This window comes from Bubalus kerabau, chromosome 11 (genome assembly GCF_029407905.1).
Source record: "Bubalus kerabau isolate K-KA32 ecotype Philippines breed swamp buffalo chromosome 11, PCC_UOA_SB_1v2, whole genome shotgun sequence".
Lineage (NCBI taxonomy): Eukaryota > Metazoa > Chordata > Mammalia > Artiodactyla > Bovidae > Bubalus > Bubalus kerabau.
In genome coordinates this window covers 28,970,594-28,988,044 of record NC_073634.1, presented here as the reverse complement: position 1 = coordinate 28,988,044, position 17,451 = coordinate 28,970,594, and the positions used below count along the sequence as shown (strand labels likewise).

The 17,451-nt window shown below is 40.9% G+C and overlaps 1 protein-coding gene across 5 annotated transcripts in view; it reads right to left on the bottom strand.

Annotated features, from left to right (window-relative positions):
* Positions 1–17,451, bottom strand: part of PLEKHH2 (pleckstrin homology, MyTH4 and FERM domain containing H2) — a 104,396-nt gene that overhangs the window by 7,979 nt on the left and 78,966 nt on the right. For 3 of the 5 annotated variants that reach the window (XM_055539947.1, XM_055539945.1, XM_055539946.1), the window contains 2 exons: positions 8,639–8,780; positions 485–630 (listed from right to left, as the gene is read on the bottom strand). In XM_055539947.1, coding sequence (XP_055395922.1) covers positions 485–630; positions 8,639–8,780 — 288 coding nt within the window. Of the gene's footprint in view, positions 1–484; positions 631–8,638; positions 8,781–17,451 lie in introns of those variants that run through there. The other 2 variants (XR_008700237.1, XR_008700236.1) reach the window with 2 other exon arrangements.

The following is a 17,451-nucleotide window of genomic DNA, read 5'->3' as shown; positions in this document are numbered from 1 at the left end:
TATTTTTGAATCTACGCCTTTTCTTTATAAATAGTTTTCAAAAATCAAAACTCCGAATTAATAGAGTAGAATTAAAAATTTTTATTAAAAAACTTTGTGTAAGAAGATACTTTATTTTTATTCCAATTTGTTTATAATGGAATACCCTAAGAGGTAAAAAAAATTTTGGTAAACATATCATAAAATTAAACCTATTAGCCAATTTTTTCCTTTTATTTATTAGCAACATTAATTTGGAGAAGAATGAATAAGATTAAATAGAAAGATCTTAAGGCAGATTTTTTTCTTATTGAAAAAGTTTAAATCTAGCTATTAAAGTTTCCAGACACATCTCAAATAAAAACAATTATAACCTCTTGGTATTCAACAGTATTTTAAAAATCTTGAGCATATTGTTACATATAATTTTTTTCATCTTTAAAATTTGTACAGAAAAATATCACTGAAAAACTAGTGCATATCTGCCCTGTAAATAGTTCTTTACCTTAGCTGTTCTTCAGAAGAGTCATCTCTATACCTTTTAGGATAAAATTTCTCTATGACTTGTTTTAGAGTTTGATTCGCTTTGCACTGATTAGTAACATGACCTGCTGGAGTGGAAAAAGGTCTTTCAAAATCTCCAATCTCCACCTAATTGGAAACCCAAAAAAGAGAAAATAGAGGATATTTTAAAAGAATTTTTAGAAAGAAAATTAGTTTTATTTTTTTCTAAACACTGTAGCATACAACATATAAATCTATTTGTCATGATTGTGTGATTATGGAATTTGTAATCATATAAAAATATTATTATTTAAATCTAAACTTCATTTGAAGTTTAATTATGAAACAAGTCTATAAGTATTCCATGTGGGCTTCCCTGGTGGCTCAGCTGGTAAAGAATCTGCCTGCAAAGCAGGAAACCCAGGTTTGATTCCTGGGTTGGGAAGACCTCCTGCAGAAGGAAATGACAACTCACTCCAGTATTCTTGCCTGGGAAATCCCTTGGACAGAGGAGCCTGAAGGGCTATAGTCCATAGAGTTGCAAACAGTTGGGCACGACTGAGTGACTAACATGATACGATATAGTTTCATTTCTACATTAATCATCCTAGGTCAAAATCTGACAGTACCATATTTGCTCAAGGTCACTTAACTCTACTATTGCCTATAACAACACTAGATAATTTTTCATTTTAAAGGTACAATTTTGGTTGGTGAAAATAAGGCAAAAATAGAAGTTAGAAATAAAAAATAGATATAAAGCTATGAAAAATCTTTTTAAAGTATTACTTGCACTTTTTAAGGGTCTCTACTGAATATAATGGGAGCAAGTACTACATTCTCATCACTTCCTAGATTTTCTCCATAAATGTGACTGTATGCATCCCCTCAAACTATTGTTCAGTTATTTTTGGAAACAAAGCCCTTCATTACCTTTTTTCCCTGAATGAAAGAATGTTCAATCCTTATTTCTATTAACAGACTATACAGATGCCACCCCTCTACCAACCCATCAAACCATCCATCCATCCATCTTTCCCTCTCTCCAACCACTCTCCCACCCAACATTCATCCAAACCTGTACTGAGTTCTCATTGTATGTCAGGCACTGTGCTAATTTATATGAGAAAGAAAAAGGTTGAGCACAGTTCCTGTCCTCAAAGAGTTTACGGTCTAGTAGAGGAGACTGAAGAATAAATATATACTTGTGATAAACTGTGTTAAGTGCTTTCTTTGTACATGGTACCAAAGAGGGTTCAATGAGCAAGATGGGGTGGGAGGCACATACAAAGGACCTCAGATCAGATCTGATCAGTCGCTCAGTCATGTCCGACTCTTTGCGACCCCATGAATCGCAGCACGCCAGGCCTCCCTGTCCATCACCAACTCCTGGAATTCACTCAGACTCACGTCCATTGAGTCAGTGATGCCATCTAGCCATCTCATCTTCTGTCGTCCCCTTCTCCTTTTGCCCCCAATCCCTCCCAGCATCAGAGTCTTTTCCAATAAGTCAACTCTTTGCATGAGGCGGCCAAAGTACTGGAGTTTCAGCTTTAGCATCATTCCTTCCAAAGAAATCCCAGGGCTGATCTCCTTCAGAATGGACTGGTTGGATCTCCTTGCAGTCCAAGGGACTCTCAAGAGTCTTCTCCAATACCACAGTTCAAAAGCATCAAGTCTTTGGCGCTCGGCCTTCTTCACAGTCCAACTCTCACATCCATACATGACCACAGGAAAAACCATAGCCTTGACTAGATGGACCTTTGTTGGCAAAGTAATGTCTCTGCTTTTTAATATGCTATCTAGGTTGCTCATAACTTTCCTTCCAAGGAGTAAGCGTCTTTTAATTTCATGGCTGCAGTCACCATCTGTAGTGATTTTGGAGCCCAGAAAAATAAAGGCTGACACTGTTTCCACTGTTTCCCCATCTATTTCCCATGAAGTGATGGGACCGGATGCCATGATCTTTGTTTTCTGAATGTTGAGCTTTAAGCCAACTTTTTCACTCTCTACTTTCACTGTCATCAAGAGGCTTTTGAGTTCCTCTTCACTTTCTGCCGTAAGGGTGGTGTCATCTGCATATCTGAGGTTATCGATATTTCTCCCGGCAATCTTGATTCCAGCTAGTGTTTCTTCCAGTCCAGCGTTTCTCATGATGTACTCTGCATATAAGTTAAATAAACAGGGTGACAATATACAGCCTTGACAAACTCCTTTTCCTATTTGGAACCAGTCTGTTGTTCCACGTCCAGTTCTAACTGTTGCTTCCTGACCTGCATACAAATTTCTCAAGAGACAGGTCAGGTTCTCTGGTATTCCCATCTCTTTCAGAATTTTCCACAGTTTACTGTGATCCACACAGTCAAAGGCTTTGGCATAGTCAATAAAGCAGAAATAGATGTTTTTCTGGAACTCTCTTGCTTTTTCCATGATCCAGCAGATGTTGGCAATTTGATCTCTGGTTGCTCTGCCTTTTCTAAAACCAGCTTGAACATCAGGAAGTTCACGGTTCACATATTGCTGAAGCCTGGCTTGGAGAATTTTGAGCATTACTTTACTAGCATGTGAGATGAGTGCAATTGTGCGGTAGTTTGAGCATTCTTTGGCATTGCCTTTCTTAGGGATTGGAATGAAAACTGCCCTTTTCCAGTCCTGTGGCCACTGCTGAGTTTTCCAAATTTGCTGGCATATTGAGTGCAGCACTTTCACAGCATCATCTTTCAGGATTTGGAATAGCTCAACTGGAATTCCATCACCTCCACTAGCTTTGTTCGTAGTGATGCTTTCTAAGGCCCACGTGACTTCACATCCCAGGATGTCTGGCTCTAGGTCAGTGATCACACCATCCTGATTATCTGGGTCATGAAGATCTTTTTTGTACAGTTCTTCTGTGTATTCTTGCCATCTCTTCTTAATATCTTCTGCTTCTGTTAGGTCCAAACCATTTCTGTCCTTTATCGAGCCCATCTTTGCATGAAATGTTCCCTTGGTATCTCTGATTTTCTTGAAGAGATTCCTAGTCTTTCCCATTCTGTTGTTTTCCTCTATTTCTTTGCATTGATCGCTAAAGAAGGCTTTCTTATCTCTTCTTGCTATTCTCTGGAACTCTGCATTCAGATGCTTATATCTTTCCTTTTCTCCTTTGCTTTTCGCTTCTCTTCTTTTCACAGCTATTTGTAAGGCCTCCCCAGACAGCCATTTTGCTTTTTTGCATTTCTTTTCCATGGGGATGGTCTTGATCCCTGTCTCCTGTACAATGTCACGAACCTCAGTCCATAGTTCATCAGGCACTCTATCGATCAGATCTAGGCCCTTAAATCTATTTCTCACTTCCACTGTATAATCATAAGGGATTTGATTTAGGTCATACCTGAATGGTCTAGTGGTTTTCCCTACTTTCTTCAATATAAGTCTGAATTTGGCAATAAGGAGTTCATGGTCTGAGCCACAGTCAGCTCCTGGTCTTGTTTTTGCTGACTGTATAGAGCGTCTCCACCTTTGGCTGCAAAGAACATAATCAATCTGATTTTGGTGTTGACCATCTGGTGATGTCCATGTATAGAGTCTTCTCTTGTCAAATTACAGCAGAATCTTCTACAGAGCTCAGATTTCCTTAGTGTATTTCATTTATCTCTGCAAAAACGACTCTGAGGAAGTGATCAGAGGTATTATTTACTTTTCCTTTTGTAGATGGAGAAATTATACTTTTTAGTTAGTAAAACACTCAGAATTTTCTAGATGTATTGTTTTACCTTTCTACTCCTTTTAAAAATTCACCTAAAACATTAGAAGTACGTATCTCCAAAGAATGTGATAATTTTTCCTCGAGATAATTTTTTTTTCTCCACAAAATTAAAAGTTAAGAAAACAAACTTAAATTTTGGCAAAAATGAGAGTGATTTTAACAGAGCATCTGTGATGTTAGAGAATCAAAGCCTAGATAAGCAGATAATCAAAGCCTAGATAATAAAAGCTCAGCACATGATAAGAAATTACTCTTAATCCTATCACCAAGACAACATGTGACTTAGTTCTTTCCTCAGCTTTTTATCACTGCAAAAAGGGAATACTTAGTGCAGTATGAACACTTTAGAGTCTGAAGATCATAGAGTTACTATGAAAGTAAACTAAATTATCAACTATTCATGCATCCAAGAACATGATGGAGAATGGACTGTGTGTAAAGCACTGTGCTAGACACAAAGATGAATCAGGACAGCCCTTGCTTTCAGGAAGCCCACTGGGGTCAGAACAGTAATAGATACGTGCAAGGCATTACCAAAACCTTAAGAGGAACATTTCACCCATCCAGGAAGAATTCAAGAAGGGTTTCTGGTATGAGTGACACCTAAGATAAAAATGAAAGGATCAGCTGGAGTTAACAGGTAGAGGCATGGGAGTAGAGATGTCTAAACAGAGGAGACAAACAAGTAAAGCATAAGAGGAAAGAATAAGTGAATCATATACAACTCAGGACCATAAAGTTCAAGGTAGAGAGTACTAACAGATGAGGTTGGCGAGGCAAGAAGAGTTCAGATCATGACAGTCCTTCCATGTAAACAAGGGAATGACACAGTGATTCACATTTTTTTCTGTATCTCCATTCCAGTTCCTGTATTATCAGTGCTGCCTGACAAACCACCATGGCACAGTTTCTAGGCCCAACTTAGGAAAATGGAAGCTTCCACATACTGTCTCTTCTGGGACATTGCTCTTGTCACCCTACCACCATTCTGTGAGGAAGCACAAGCAGACACTGGAAGAGGGGACAAGCAGGCGTTCCAACTGACGTAAGTTCCAAATAACAGCCGGCATCAGCCACCAGATGTGCGAGTGAACGAACCTTTCAGATGATTCCAGCCCTAAGCTACAGAGTCACAACCAGTCTACAAGTTATGCCTACTGATCCCATATGAAGCAGAGATAAGCTGCCATTACATATGCCTGCCCTAACTGTTATCTGGGGCCAAGTCTTGGAGTCATTTATTACGCAGCAACAGGCAACTGGAACTATCTCTCTAGATTCTGCTTGGAGAATAAAAGAATGTGGGGGACCAGACCAGAGAAAAATACATTAGTTAGAAGCCTGATGCAGAAGAGTAGGCAGGATATGACGATGGTCTGAACCACAGCAATGGCAGTCAGCATGGAGAGGAGGGGACAGGGTCCCGGAGACTGGGGGGAAGGGAGAGGGAGGGCAGAGGCAGAGGTGATTCCTGGATTTGAAGCTTGCTTGGCACATTGTGGAAAATTCTTAAAGAGATGGGAATACCAGACCACCTCACCTGCATCCTGAGAAATCTGTATGTAGGTCAAGAAGCAATAGTTAGAACTGGACAAGGAACAACACACTGGTTCCAAATCGGGAAAGGAGTGTGTCAAGGTTGTATACTGTCACCCTGCTTATTTAACGTATATGCAGAGTACATCATGTGAAATGCCAGGCTGGATAAAGCACAAGCTGGAATCAAGATTGCCAGGAGAAATATCAATAACCTCAGATACACAGATGACATCACCCTTATGGCAGAAAGCAAAGAATAACTAAAGAGCGTCTTGATGAAAGTGAAGGAGCAGAGTGAAAAAGTTGGCTTAAAACTCAACATTCAGAAAACTAAGATCATGGCATCCAGTACCATCACTTCATGGCAAACAGATGGGGAAACAGTGGAAACAGTGAGACACTTTTTCTGGGCTCCAAAATCACTGCAGATGGTGACTGTAGTCATGAAATTAAAAGACGCTTGCTCTTTGGAAGAAAAGTTATGACCAAGCTAGACAGCATATCAAAAAGTTGAGACATTACTTTGCGGACAAAAGTCCATCTAGTCAAAGCTATGGTTTTTCCAGTAGTCATGTATAGCTGTGAGAGTTGGACTATAAAGAAAGCTGAACACCAAAGAATTGATGCTTTTGAACTGTGGTGTTGGCGAAGACTCCTGAGAGTCCCTTGGACTGCAAGGAGATCCAACCAGTCCATCCTAAAGGAAATCAGTCCTAAATATTCATTGGAAGGACTGATGTTGAAGCTGAAACTCCAATACTTTGGCCACCTGATGTGAAGAACTGACTCACTGGAAAAGACCCTGATGCTGGGAAAGACTGAAGGCAGGAGGAGATGGGGGTGACAGAGGATGAGATGGTTGGATGGCATCACCAACTCGATGGACATGAGTTTAAGCAAGTTCAGGGAGTTGATGATGGACAGGGAAGCCTGGCATGCTGTAGTACATGGGGTTGCAAAGAGTTGGACATGACTGAACTGAACTGAACTGGCAGATCGAACAGAGGCAGTGTCATGGTAAAGATGCGAATGTGAAGAAAGAAAAAGGAAGATGATTAGCTCCTGGTATGCTGAACTTAAGGAGCCCATGAAAGCAATATGAGCTGAAAGAAAAGATTTGAGAATCACGGGCATAGGTGGTAGATGAGATGAAGAGAATGACTAACATGTCCTGAGATGGTAGGAGTGAGAAGGCCGAAAACCCTGGGGAATCTAAGCCAACAACACTACATTTTCCCTTAATTAAAATGTGCAGAGACCCAGGTGGAGTAGAGACTGCGCATTGCCTTTCATGACCATTCTCTTATCTTTCTGAGTAATAAAAGCTTTGAATTTTTTAATCATTGCTGCCCAGCTGAGACCACATTTTCTAGTCTCTCTTGTAGGTTGGCAAGATCAGGTGACTTAAGTTTGACCAAAGAAACATAAATGGAAACGTTCTATATAAATGCTAGGAAGATTCTCAAAAGCAGGAAGGCATGCTCTTCTTTAGTTCTTCCTCCATTCTGATGCCTGGAACACTGATGTAATGGCTGGAGCTCTGGCAGATCCCCAGGACCATGAAAATGATGGCAGAATGGAGGAGAGGACAAAGCACACATCCCTCTTGACTGCAGACACACCAGAATGCCTATCTCCTGCTGGGAAGGGGAAGATTTCTCCCCACTACCCATCTAGAGAACTTTAACTTGGTCTAATAATTAAACTGACACCAGACAGATTATCAGGAGAAATTAACCAATTGAATGCACAGAGGTCTCATAGATATGCTGTAGGCATGCAAAGTCATTTTAGTCATATCTGACTCTTTGTGACCCTATGGACAGTAGCTCCCTTGGCTCCTCTGTCTATGAGATTCCCCAGGGAAGAATACTGGAGTCGGTTGCTATGTCCTCTTCTAGAGGATCTTCCCAACACAGGGATCGAACCCATGTCTCTTACATCTCCTGCATTGGCAGGCAGGTTCTTTACCCACTGAGCCACCAGGGAAGCCCGCTTATAGATACAAAACCCCTGAAATGACCAAAGCAAGCTATTTATTATCATTTTTAGACAAAGAAACAATTATTTACCAAGATCTAACAAAACAAAAAGGCTTGTGTTTGGGGCAGAAGACTAGTGAAGTAGTAACTGTTTATAGAGCTTTCTTAGCCTTGAATTCCCTAACTGCTGACAAGGACACTTCCTATCCTCCTCCTAGAGGGAGGACACCTTCACATGGGAGATTTATTTTCAGCTATTTTAGGGCAAAAGAGGGAGGTTAGAGTGTTTTTTAAGTATATATCATTTTTTTTCCTACCAGTTGTTTCTAAAGTAACTTTATTTCAAAACAATCAACATGCCACTGAGGCGTATTTGGGGGCAGACTGCCCTGGGCCCCAACACTTTCTATGTGAGGGACAAATAATACGAATATTTCTTTTTTGATTGTCACTATTAATTTGCATGTGCAGTTTATAGTCATCTTAATTTAATCTTAATTGATATAACAGGCAAATATCAATAGAAGAAAATGTTTTAGCTTTTTAAAAGAATGATCTTACTGGGTTACTGAACATTTTCAGCAAGGCATCCACAACCCCATAGCCCAACACTGAAAATCCTTTATTAAATGCAAAACCTAGTGGGATACTTCCAAGGCAATGAAGAAACTAGCTTTTCTTTATGGTCCATTGTCTCATTCTACATCACTGCAATTGTCAGCAATGGGAGTCAAACTGTAATCATAATGCCTGTGATACTTAAGGTGTTAATCACAGCAAATTGAATTTAAAGAATTACGAAAGGTATATTGTTCTAGTATGTTTAATTCAGTGAGGAGGTTAGTATTTTATCTTTACAAAATATTGCTCTACATAGCATGGAAGTTACCTGAGCTAAAAGAGCTGCCATTTCTAATGCCAGGTCCCTGTTCAGAGGAAAAAGTCCATTTACTATTTGGTCATTTGTCTGATACATTAACAGCAACTTTTCTCTATCAGTCTCTCCTCGAACTTGCATTGAGAAATATAATCTGTAAAAAAAGAGGACATTTTTGATTAAATGATATACTTACAAAAGAAGAAGGTAAAGAGAAATCCAGAGGACTGATACGGGGTTGTTCTAACAATAGTTCTCTCAGTGATACAAACTTAGATCATTACGATCTGTTGATGACCTCTATTTCTATTCTTTATAACATTTACCAGCAAACTGAGAAAAACTGCTCTGAAGCTGAGCTTGAGGGGTGTTTCTGTGCTATTTTTATGCCCTGAAATACCTTAGCTGCTACTGAGGAAGGACCTGATACCAGTGGGCTGTATAAACCCAATTTTAAGAACACTCATGATCTTTCCTACACACCATGGACATAACAGGGAATAGGAAATGAAGGTTTCAATTAAAAATCAATGTCAGATGAGACCAGGCACATTCAGGGTGGTATGGCAAAACCAATACAATATTGTAAAGAAAATAAATAAATAAAACTGAAAAAAAAATCAATATCAAATGGTCAAACGGGGGCAGTTTTCTCCAGGAATCTAAAAGATAGTATATCTATCTAAAAGTAATTGCACATTTAAAGGTTTTGACTTTTTTTTTTTTTGGCCACATTCTGATAAACAGCCCTAGGATCTCAAATAGTTTACAGGCTATCATTATTCCTTGTTGAAATATGATCTGGCTTTTGTTCGCCTAGGTCTTCATCGATTCAGTGACCCTCTGTATTTAATCGCTGTACTGTCTCTTTGTTCTTTTAAATTAAATTTATTTATTTGGCTGTGTCGGATCTTCGATGCATCATGCCGAATCTTCTTTGCACCATGCAGATCTTTCTTGCGGCACGTGGAGTCTCTCTAGTTGCGGTGCGAGGGCCCCAGTAGTTGCAGTGCAACAGCTTAGCTGCCCTGCGGCATGGGGGATCCTAGTTCCCCAACCAGGGATTGAACCCGTGTCCTCTGTATTGCAAGGAAGAGTCTTACCCACTGGACCACTAGGGAAGTCCTGTGCCATTTCTTTACATGAGGTTTCTAAGGGTCTGGCTCTAGGCTACAGAGCAGGCAGAGAGCCCTGTGAACACTAGGTGCTGCGACAGCGCGGCGGTAAGCAGCACAGTGACACGCCTGAACACTGTCACGACAACACCGCGGCAGGAAGAGAGAGGTTTACATCCGACAGCTGTCGGGCGTGTGCTCAATTAACTATAACTGGATTTCCAGCCTTTTTTCCTCCATCCACTTAAGGGGAGGACACACTATCATCAGTTACAAAATTTCTCATGGTAATTATCTCAAACAGCAAGAAATGAGAGGGGAGCAGGTCAGAATCTCAGGGGAAGCATGGGGGGTGTACTTTGAAAAGCACTTCTTCCCCACCATTCTGGTAATTCTTTCTGTTCACGCCAGCTTCAGAATCACTGGCCTGGGCCATCATGCAGAGTGCTTTCTTGAAAAAAATAATTATCTGTGTCTGCATGCTGGCAAACTGTTAACTGTAGAAGAACAAGGCTGCGTAACAGAAATAGATTCTAAATTCAAATCATGTCGGCAAAGCGATAAAGAACAAAAAGAATAAAATTTAAGATGAAAGCCCTCCTTTTCTGACATGTGAACATTTTTGTACTTAGCATATTTCCTTCACTTGAAGTTAAGAACTATGTCTTACTCATCACTATCATGCACTAGGGTTTATTTAGCTAAGTGTAGCCACTGGAAGCTCTATACAGTCAGCAAAAACAAAATCAGGACCTGACTGCGGCTCAGATTGTGAACTCCTTATTGCCAAATTCAGACTTAAATTGAAGAAAGTAGGGAAAACCACTAGACTATTCAGGTATGACCTAAATCAAATCCTTTATGATTATACAGTGGAAATAAGAAATAGATTTCAGGGACTAGATCTGATAGAGTGACTGATGAACTATGGATGGAGGTTTGTGACATTGTACAGGAGACAGGGATCAAGACCATCCCCATGGAAAAGAAATGCAAAAAAGCAAAATGGCTGTTTGAGGAGGCCTTACAAATAGCTGTGAAGAGAAGCAAAAAGCAAAGGAGAAAATGAAAGATATAAGCATCTGAATGCAGAGTTGCAAAGAATAGCAAGGAGAGATAAAAAGGCCTTCCTCAGCAATCAATGTAAAGAAATAGAGGAAAACAACAGAATGGGAAAGACTAGAGATCTCTTTAAGAAAATTAGAGATACCAAGGGAACATTTCATGCAAAGATGGGCTCAATAAAGGACAGAAATGGTATGGACCTAACAGAAGCAGAAGATATTAAGAGGTGGCAAGAATACATAGAAGAATTGTACAAAAAAGATCATGACCAAGATAATCACGATGGTGTGATCACTGACCTAGAGCCAGACATCCTCGAATGTGAAGTCAAGTGGGCCTTAGAAAGCATCACTAGGAACAAAGCTAGTGGAGGTGATGGAATTCCACTTGAGCTATTTCAAATCCTGAAGGATGATGCTATGAAAGTGCCGCACTTAATATGCCAGCAAATTTGGAAAACTCAGCAGGGGCCACAGGACTGGAAAAGGGCAGTTTTCATTCCAATCTCAGAGAAAGACAATGCCAAAGAATGCTCAAACTACCGCACAATTGCACTCATCTCACATGCTAGTAAAGTAATGCTCAAAATTCTCCAAGCCAGGCTTCAGCAAGACGTGAACCGTGAACTTCCTGATGTTCAAGCTGGTTTTAGAAAAGGCAGAGGAACCAGAGATCAAATTGCCAACATCCGCTGGATCATGGAAAAAGCAAGAGAGTTCCAGAAAAGCATCTATTTCTGCTTGATTGACTATGCCAAAGCCTTTGACTGTGTGGATCACAATAAACTGTGGAAAATTCTGAAAGATATGGGAATACCAGACCACCTGACCTGCCTTTTGAGAAACCTATATGCAGGTCAGGAAGCAACAGTTAGAACTGGACATGGAACAACAGACTGGTTCCAAATAGGAAAAGGAGTATGTCAAGGCTGTTTATTGTCACCCTGCTTATTTAACTTATATGCAGAGTACATCATGAGAAATGCTGGGCTGGAAGAAGCACAAGCTGGAATCGAGATTGCTGGGAGAAATATCAATAACCTCAGATATGCAGATGACACCACCCTTATGGCAGAAAGTGAAGAGGAACTAAAAAAGCCTCTTGATGAAAGTGAAAGAGGAGAGTGAAAAAGTTGGCTTAAAGCTCAACATTCAGAAAACTAAGATCATGGTGGCATCTGGTCCCATCACTTCATGGGAAATAGATGGGGAAACAGTGGAAACAGTGTCAGACTTTATTTTGGGGGGCTCCAAAATCACTGCAGGTGGTGACTGCAGCCATGAAATTAAAAGACGCTTACTCCTTGGAAGGAAAGTTATGACCAACCTAGATGGTATATTAAAAAGCAGAGACATTACTTTGCCAACAAAGGTCCATCTAGTCAAGGCTATGGTTTTCTCAGTGGTCATGTATTGATGTGAGCTGGACTGTGAAGAAAGCTGAGTGACGAAGAATTGATGCTTTTGAACTGTGGTGTTGGAGAAGACTCTTGAGAGTCCCTCGGACTGCAAGGAGATCCAACCAATCCATCCTAAAGGAGATTAGTCCTGGGTATTCATTGGAAGAACTGATGCTGAAGCTGAAACTCCAGTACTCTGGCCACCTCATGCGAAGAGTTGACTCATTGGAAAAGACTCTGATGCTGGGAGGGATTGGGGGCAGGAGGAGAAGGGGACAACAGAGGATGAGATGGCTGGATGGCATCACTGACTCGATGGACATGAGTTTGGGTAAACTCTGGGAGTTGGTGATGGACAGGGAGGCCTAGCGTGCTGAAATTCATGGGGTTGCAAAGAGTCAGACACGACTGAGCAAGTGAACTGAACTGAACTGAGCCACTGGAAGGTTCTTGGTAAAAGTCTGAATTGGTAATACAATAGGAGGGAGAAAAGAACCAAATGTTCAAATGGCTACAGACAAGAAGAGCTAAAGTGCATCTTCTATCATTTCTGGCATGCCAGTAAGACAGCACCTGGGAAGGGAAGATGAAGCACTATGGGCACAGAAGAGAAAAACAATTCCAGACACACATATAGGAACACAACTTGTAGGAATCATAGGCTCAAGCGCCTAATGGAACAGTTTGGGCTCCAACAACTATACAGGGATTTGGAGAGAATGTGGAGAGGAACTAACGAGTCCCCAAAATGATAAAGAAGTCAGAAAATCAAATCCACAGATCTTGAATAGGAAAGGCCTCAGGGACCACGATCTAAGTCTGTCCCAATATGACTAGCTTCCAACTGCTCCCCAACCCTGAGGGGGTCGGAAGCAGAGAAGTGGGGCTTCTGTCACAGCAGGAGGGCACACGTTGCCCAGCAGGGGCATTCCCAAATGCCCTCACTTGACATCGAGGAAACAATACCGTGTAATGGGAACCACATCACTGTGTGGACCAGTATCAGCAAACACACACCACTCCAAATGGGGCAGAGCTCTCCCGGTACTGCTGGGTAACCCTTTAGCTAGCCTCCAGCCAGCTCCAGATTTCAGTCCTCAGAGCAGGTATTTCCTATTGCCTTTCTCATCACCACGTAAACCTATTGAGAAAGCAGCTTGCCTTCACTCCCCCTTCACCTTCCTTCACTCCTCTGTCCACCATGGCCTGCTGATAACACTACAAAACCTGCAATTGTGACCGGTCCCGCCTTCCCTGTTCTCCTCCGGCCTCTACAGCCGCTCCTGTGCTCAGAAGTCATCATTCTGCGAAGCCTTCCTCTCTGCTCCCATAACATCTTGCACACAAACATGTTATATTCACAGTAAGAGCAAATATCATTGGGGCATCTACTGTGTAAGCAGGCCCTGATCCAACTGCTTTACATCTGCTAACATTTAGTCCTTCAGGTGACCCTAAGCAGGTACTGTTTTCATCTCCATTTCATGTCTAGGGGGCCTGAGGCCCAGAGACGGTGAGTGACTTGCTCATGGCCACAGAGCGAGTGGGGGAGCCAGGATGCCAATCCAGCAGTTTCTCTACAGAGGCCATGTTCTTCACTGCTCCGCTAGAGTGTGACTGCCATGGCATTAGTCACATTACTAAGAATTCATGTCTTACATGAGCTCTAAGACTCCAGAAGGCAGGAAACATCCATTCACCTTTGAATCTCTAGGGCTTCAATAAGACCTGGTACTGGCAGACACTGGACAGATGTTTATGGCATGAATGGATAAATGAATGGTGGTGAGAATTGAAAAATATGGAAATTATTTGCCAGAAAAACCTTGAAAAACCCTTCTGTAGCCTTGGGTAAATGGTATAACTCTCTAAAGCTTCAGTTTCCTCTGAAACATAAGATGGAGAGGATGATAATACTGAGAGGTGCTGTTAGGATTAAATGAGATGATGCACATAAAGAGCTCAGCACAGGGCCTGGTATATGCTTAAGTGCTCAATAAATATTGGTGGTCATTATTATTACTACTACTATGATGATGATTCTTCTCTAGAGGTCTTTAGACTCACAAGAGTCTCTTCAAACAGGAAGCTTTTTTTTTTTTTTTTTTTGGTGTGAACACAGCTGGAAGAAATGGGATAAACTAGATGACCTGTCAAGAGGCTTCTTGGTTTAGGATTCAATATACACGCTCTCACAGTGCACTAAAGGTGGCAGAGATGGGCACCTTAAACTATGCTCCAGAAAATAATAACAACACAGAATTATTGATAATAAACTTTTGTTTCAAAGAGGGGAGAAAGAAGAGCTGTTCTCTGTAGGGAAAGACCCTTGCCAGCTTAGTTTTGTTAAAAACATGCCTTGATTTTAGAATTTCAAATAGACAGTAAGAAACCAAATTAAATAAGTGTTTTATTAATAAATATGAATAGAATTTAAACATTACCAAATAGCTTTATTACCAGAGTTTTCCAAATGAGAACAAGTTCAAAACCTATTAATTAGATCTTTAACCTCTAATCTAAATAATTAAAATTCTATAAATTACTAAACATAAATAAAAATTCCATGATAAAGAGAGGTGGTGCTTTAGTTTTGCTTATCACTGTGCTGCTTGACAGATGAGGAATCAAGTCTGTAGCTGTGTGGTAGGTCACAGCCAGTTCCCCTCCCAACTGTGTCACTGGGCATTAGGGCTCATTTCCTAAGCTATTTATACACATATGCAAAGCATGATCACATTTAGAAACAGTACTTACTCATAGCTGTGGCTACCCAGCCATTTCAGATTCCTGTTAAAAATTTAACCTTATAGTTGAGTTGCTTTTCTTCTGATGTCAAAGATACTGTCATGAAATTTTTGTTGTTGTTGTTGTTGTTAACAAGGCAATGTGTTATTCATGACTGCTTTTGTCCTTCCTGGTAGAGTTTGCTAGAGCTGGCACATTATTCTTATGTCTCTTTCAGACCACTTTTCTCCATTTCATCCATTTCATTTTGGTTCCAACTGTGGCCATCATAGTCAAAATCAGTATGTATTCAGCATTCATAAGATATGCATTATTAGCAATAGTCTTAGACATGGACTTAATTCCATTTAGTGCCAACAAAACCAAATGAGAATTCCCGAACCTCTTCTAAGTACATAAAAAAAACAAGCAGGTCAGGTCCAGGAGCTGGCTTCCTTCCACAAAAGATACAGGCAGCAACATGGACCTCTGGATCAGTGCTTCTCCAAACTTAGCATGAGTAAGAATCACCTGGAGAATTGTTAAAACACAGACTCCGGGGCCTTTTCCCCAGAGATTCTAATTCAATAGGTCTGCAGTGAGATCAAATAATGGGCATTTCGATGTGTTTCCATGTGATACTGAAGCTGCAGATCCGGGACCCACACTTTGAGAATCACTGCTCCCAGCGACCACAGAACTAAAACAACCATCTAGAAGGTCCATAACTTCCAGCTGTTGTTTCGTGCCAGTCACCAAAGGGCCAGAGTGGGAACAGGTTCCTCCAGGACTAGAGCCTGTTCGATTTCTACTACCTAAGTAATCCTGCATATCTCTAGGAGTACGGGATTTTAAAACCTTAGATACCAAAGCTCAACAGTCACTGTCTCATTACCCAGAACTCTTGTGAATCACTCAGCTCATGAATCCCTGAACAGAGAGGCTCTAGTGGCTCGTGTGCAAAGTCGCTTCAGTGATGCCCAACTCTTTGCGACCCTATGGACCTTAGCCAGCCAGGCTCCTCTGTCCATGGGGTTGTCTAGGCAAGAATACTGGAGTGGGTTGCCATTCCCTTCTCCAGGGGATCTTCCCGACCCAAGGATTGAACCTGTATCTCTTAGGTCTCCTGCATTGGCAGGCGGGTTCTTTATTACTACCACCACCTGGACCTTTTATTCTCAAAGGAGTCTGTTCAAACAGTGGTGGCCTTTTAGTGGCTGAGTGTATGAGAGGAATCCACAGTATGAATGCACAATATTTATTTAACCATTCTCCTACTAATAAACATGTGTCCCTTAACATATGTATTTTTCACTGTTTTAAAAATTACTGGAATACTCTTGCCCACTTATGTGGGTATTTCTCTGGGATCAATGATCAGAAAAAGCAATCCTGAACTGGATCAAAGGCTGTTACATTCTTTCTGTTATATAGTACCTTTAGTTCTTACATCCCAATATCAGAGCTAGGAACATATTCCAAAAGTAGGCCTCTAAAAATTTTAAAGTCAAGACTACAGCAATAATTGTACCAGGCTCTTACTCTGATATCTTAGATCCCTTATTTTATGAAGTATAAGAGTCAAATAAAAGAAGCAAAATACATTTTTTATTTTTGTTGTTGTTGTACAGTTAATATGACCTGGTCAGTGAACACTGTTTGTTAAATACCACCTTCTGCTCACACATGGAAGAAAATAAGTTTCTTTAAAAAAAAAAGAATAAAGAAAACCCTAGTTTCTGACCATATGCTAAAGTCTATTAAAACTGTACCTGTTGTGGGCTTCTCTGGTGGTCCAGTGGTTAAGAATCCACCTGCCAATGCCGGACACACAGGTGTGAACACTGGTCTGGGAAGATCCCACATGTCGAGAGGCAACTAAGCCCATGCACCACAACTACTGAGCCCATGTGCTCTAGAGCCTGTGCTCTGCAGCAAGAGAAGCCATCACAATGAGAAACCCGTGTATCGCAACTAGAGAGTGGCCCCTGCTTGCCGCAACTAGAGAAAGTCCTTGCAGAGCAACAAAGAACTGGCACAGCCAAAAATAAATAAAGAAATACTAAAGTAAGTTTTATTTGTTGAGAAAGTACGTGCTCCAGTCCTACCAGCTCTTTCCCAGTTCCTGAAACACTGCTCAGCCTCCCTCCACAGGCTTTGTACATCCTTTTCCACCCGTTTCAATGCTTTCACTCTCAGCCTCCTTCTGACCTTGACCTAAGCATCATTTCCTCAAAGAAGCCTCCCAAAGTCTCCAGTCTAGGACAGGATTCTTGTTAAGTGCTCTCACACAGCCATGTGCTTTTCTTTCAGAGAAAAATTAGCAACCATCTTCCTCACTAGCCTGTAAATTCCCAAAGATCAGGGAGTGTGTGTGTGTTTATTATCATTTCATCAAAAGCATCCAGCTAACTGCTTATAGATGAAGCTCAATAAATACAGAGGAAGAAAGAATATGAAAGAATAAGAATGAATGAATATGAACATACCACTTCTAAAAGACTTGGGTAAACAAACAA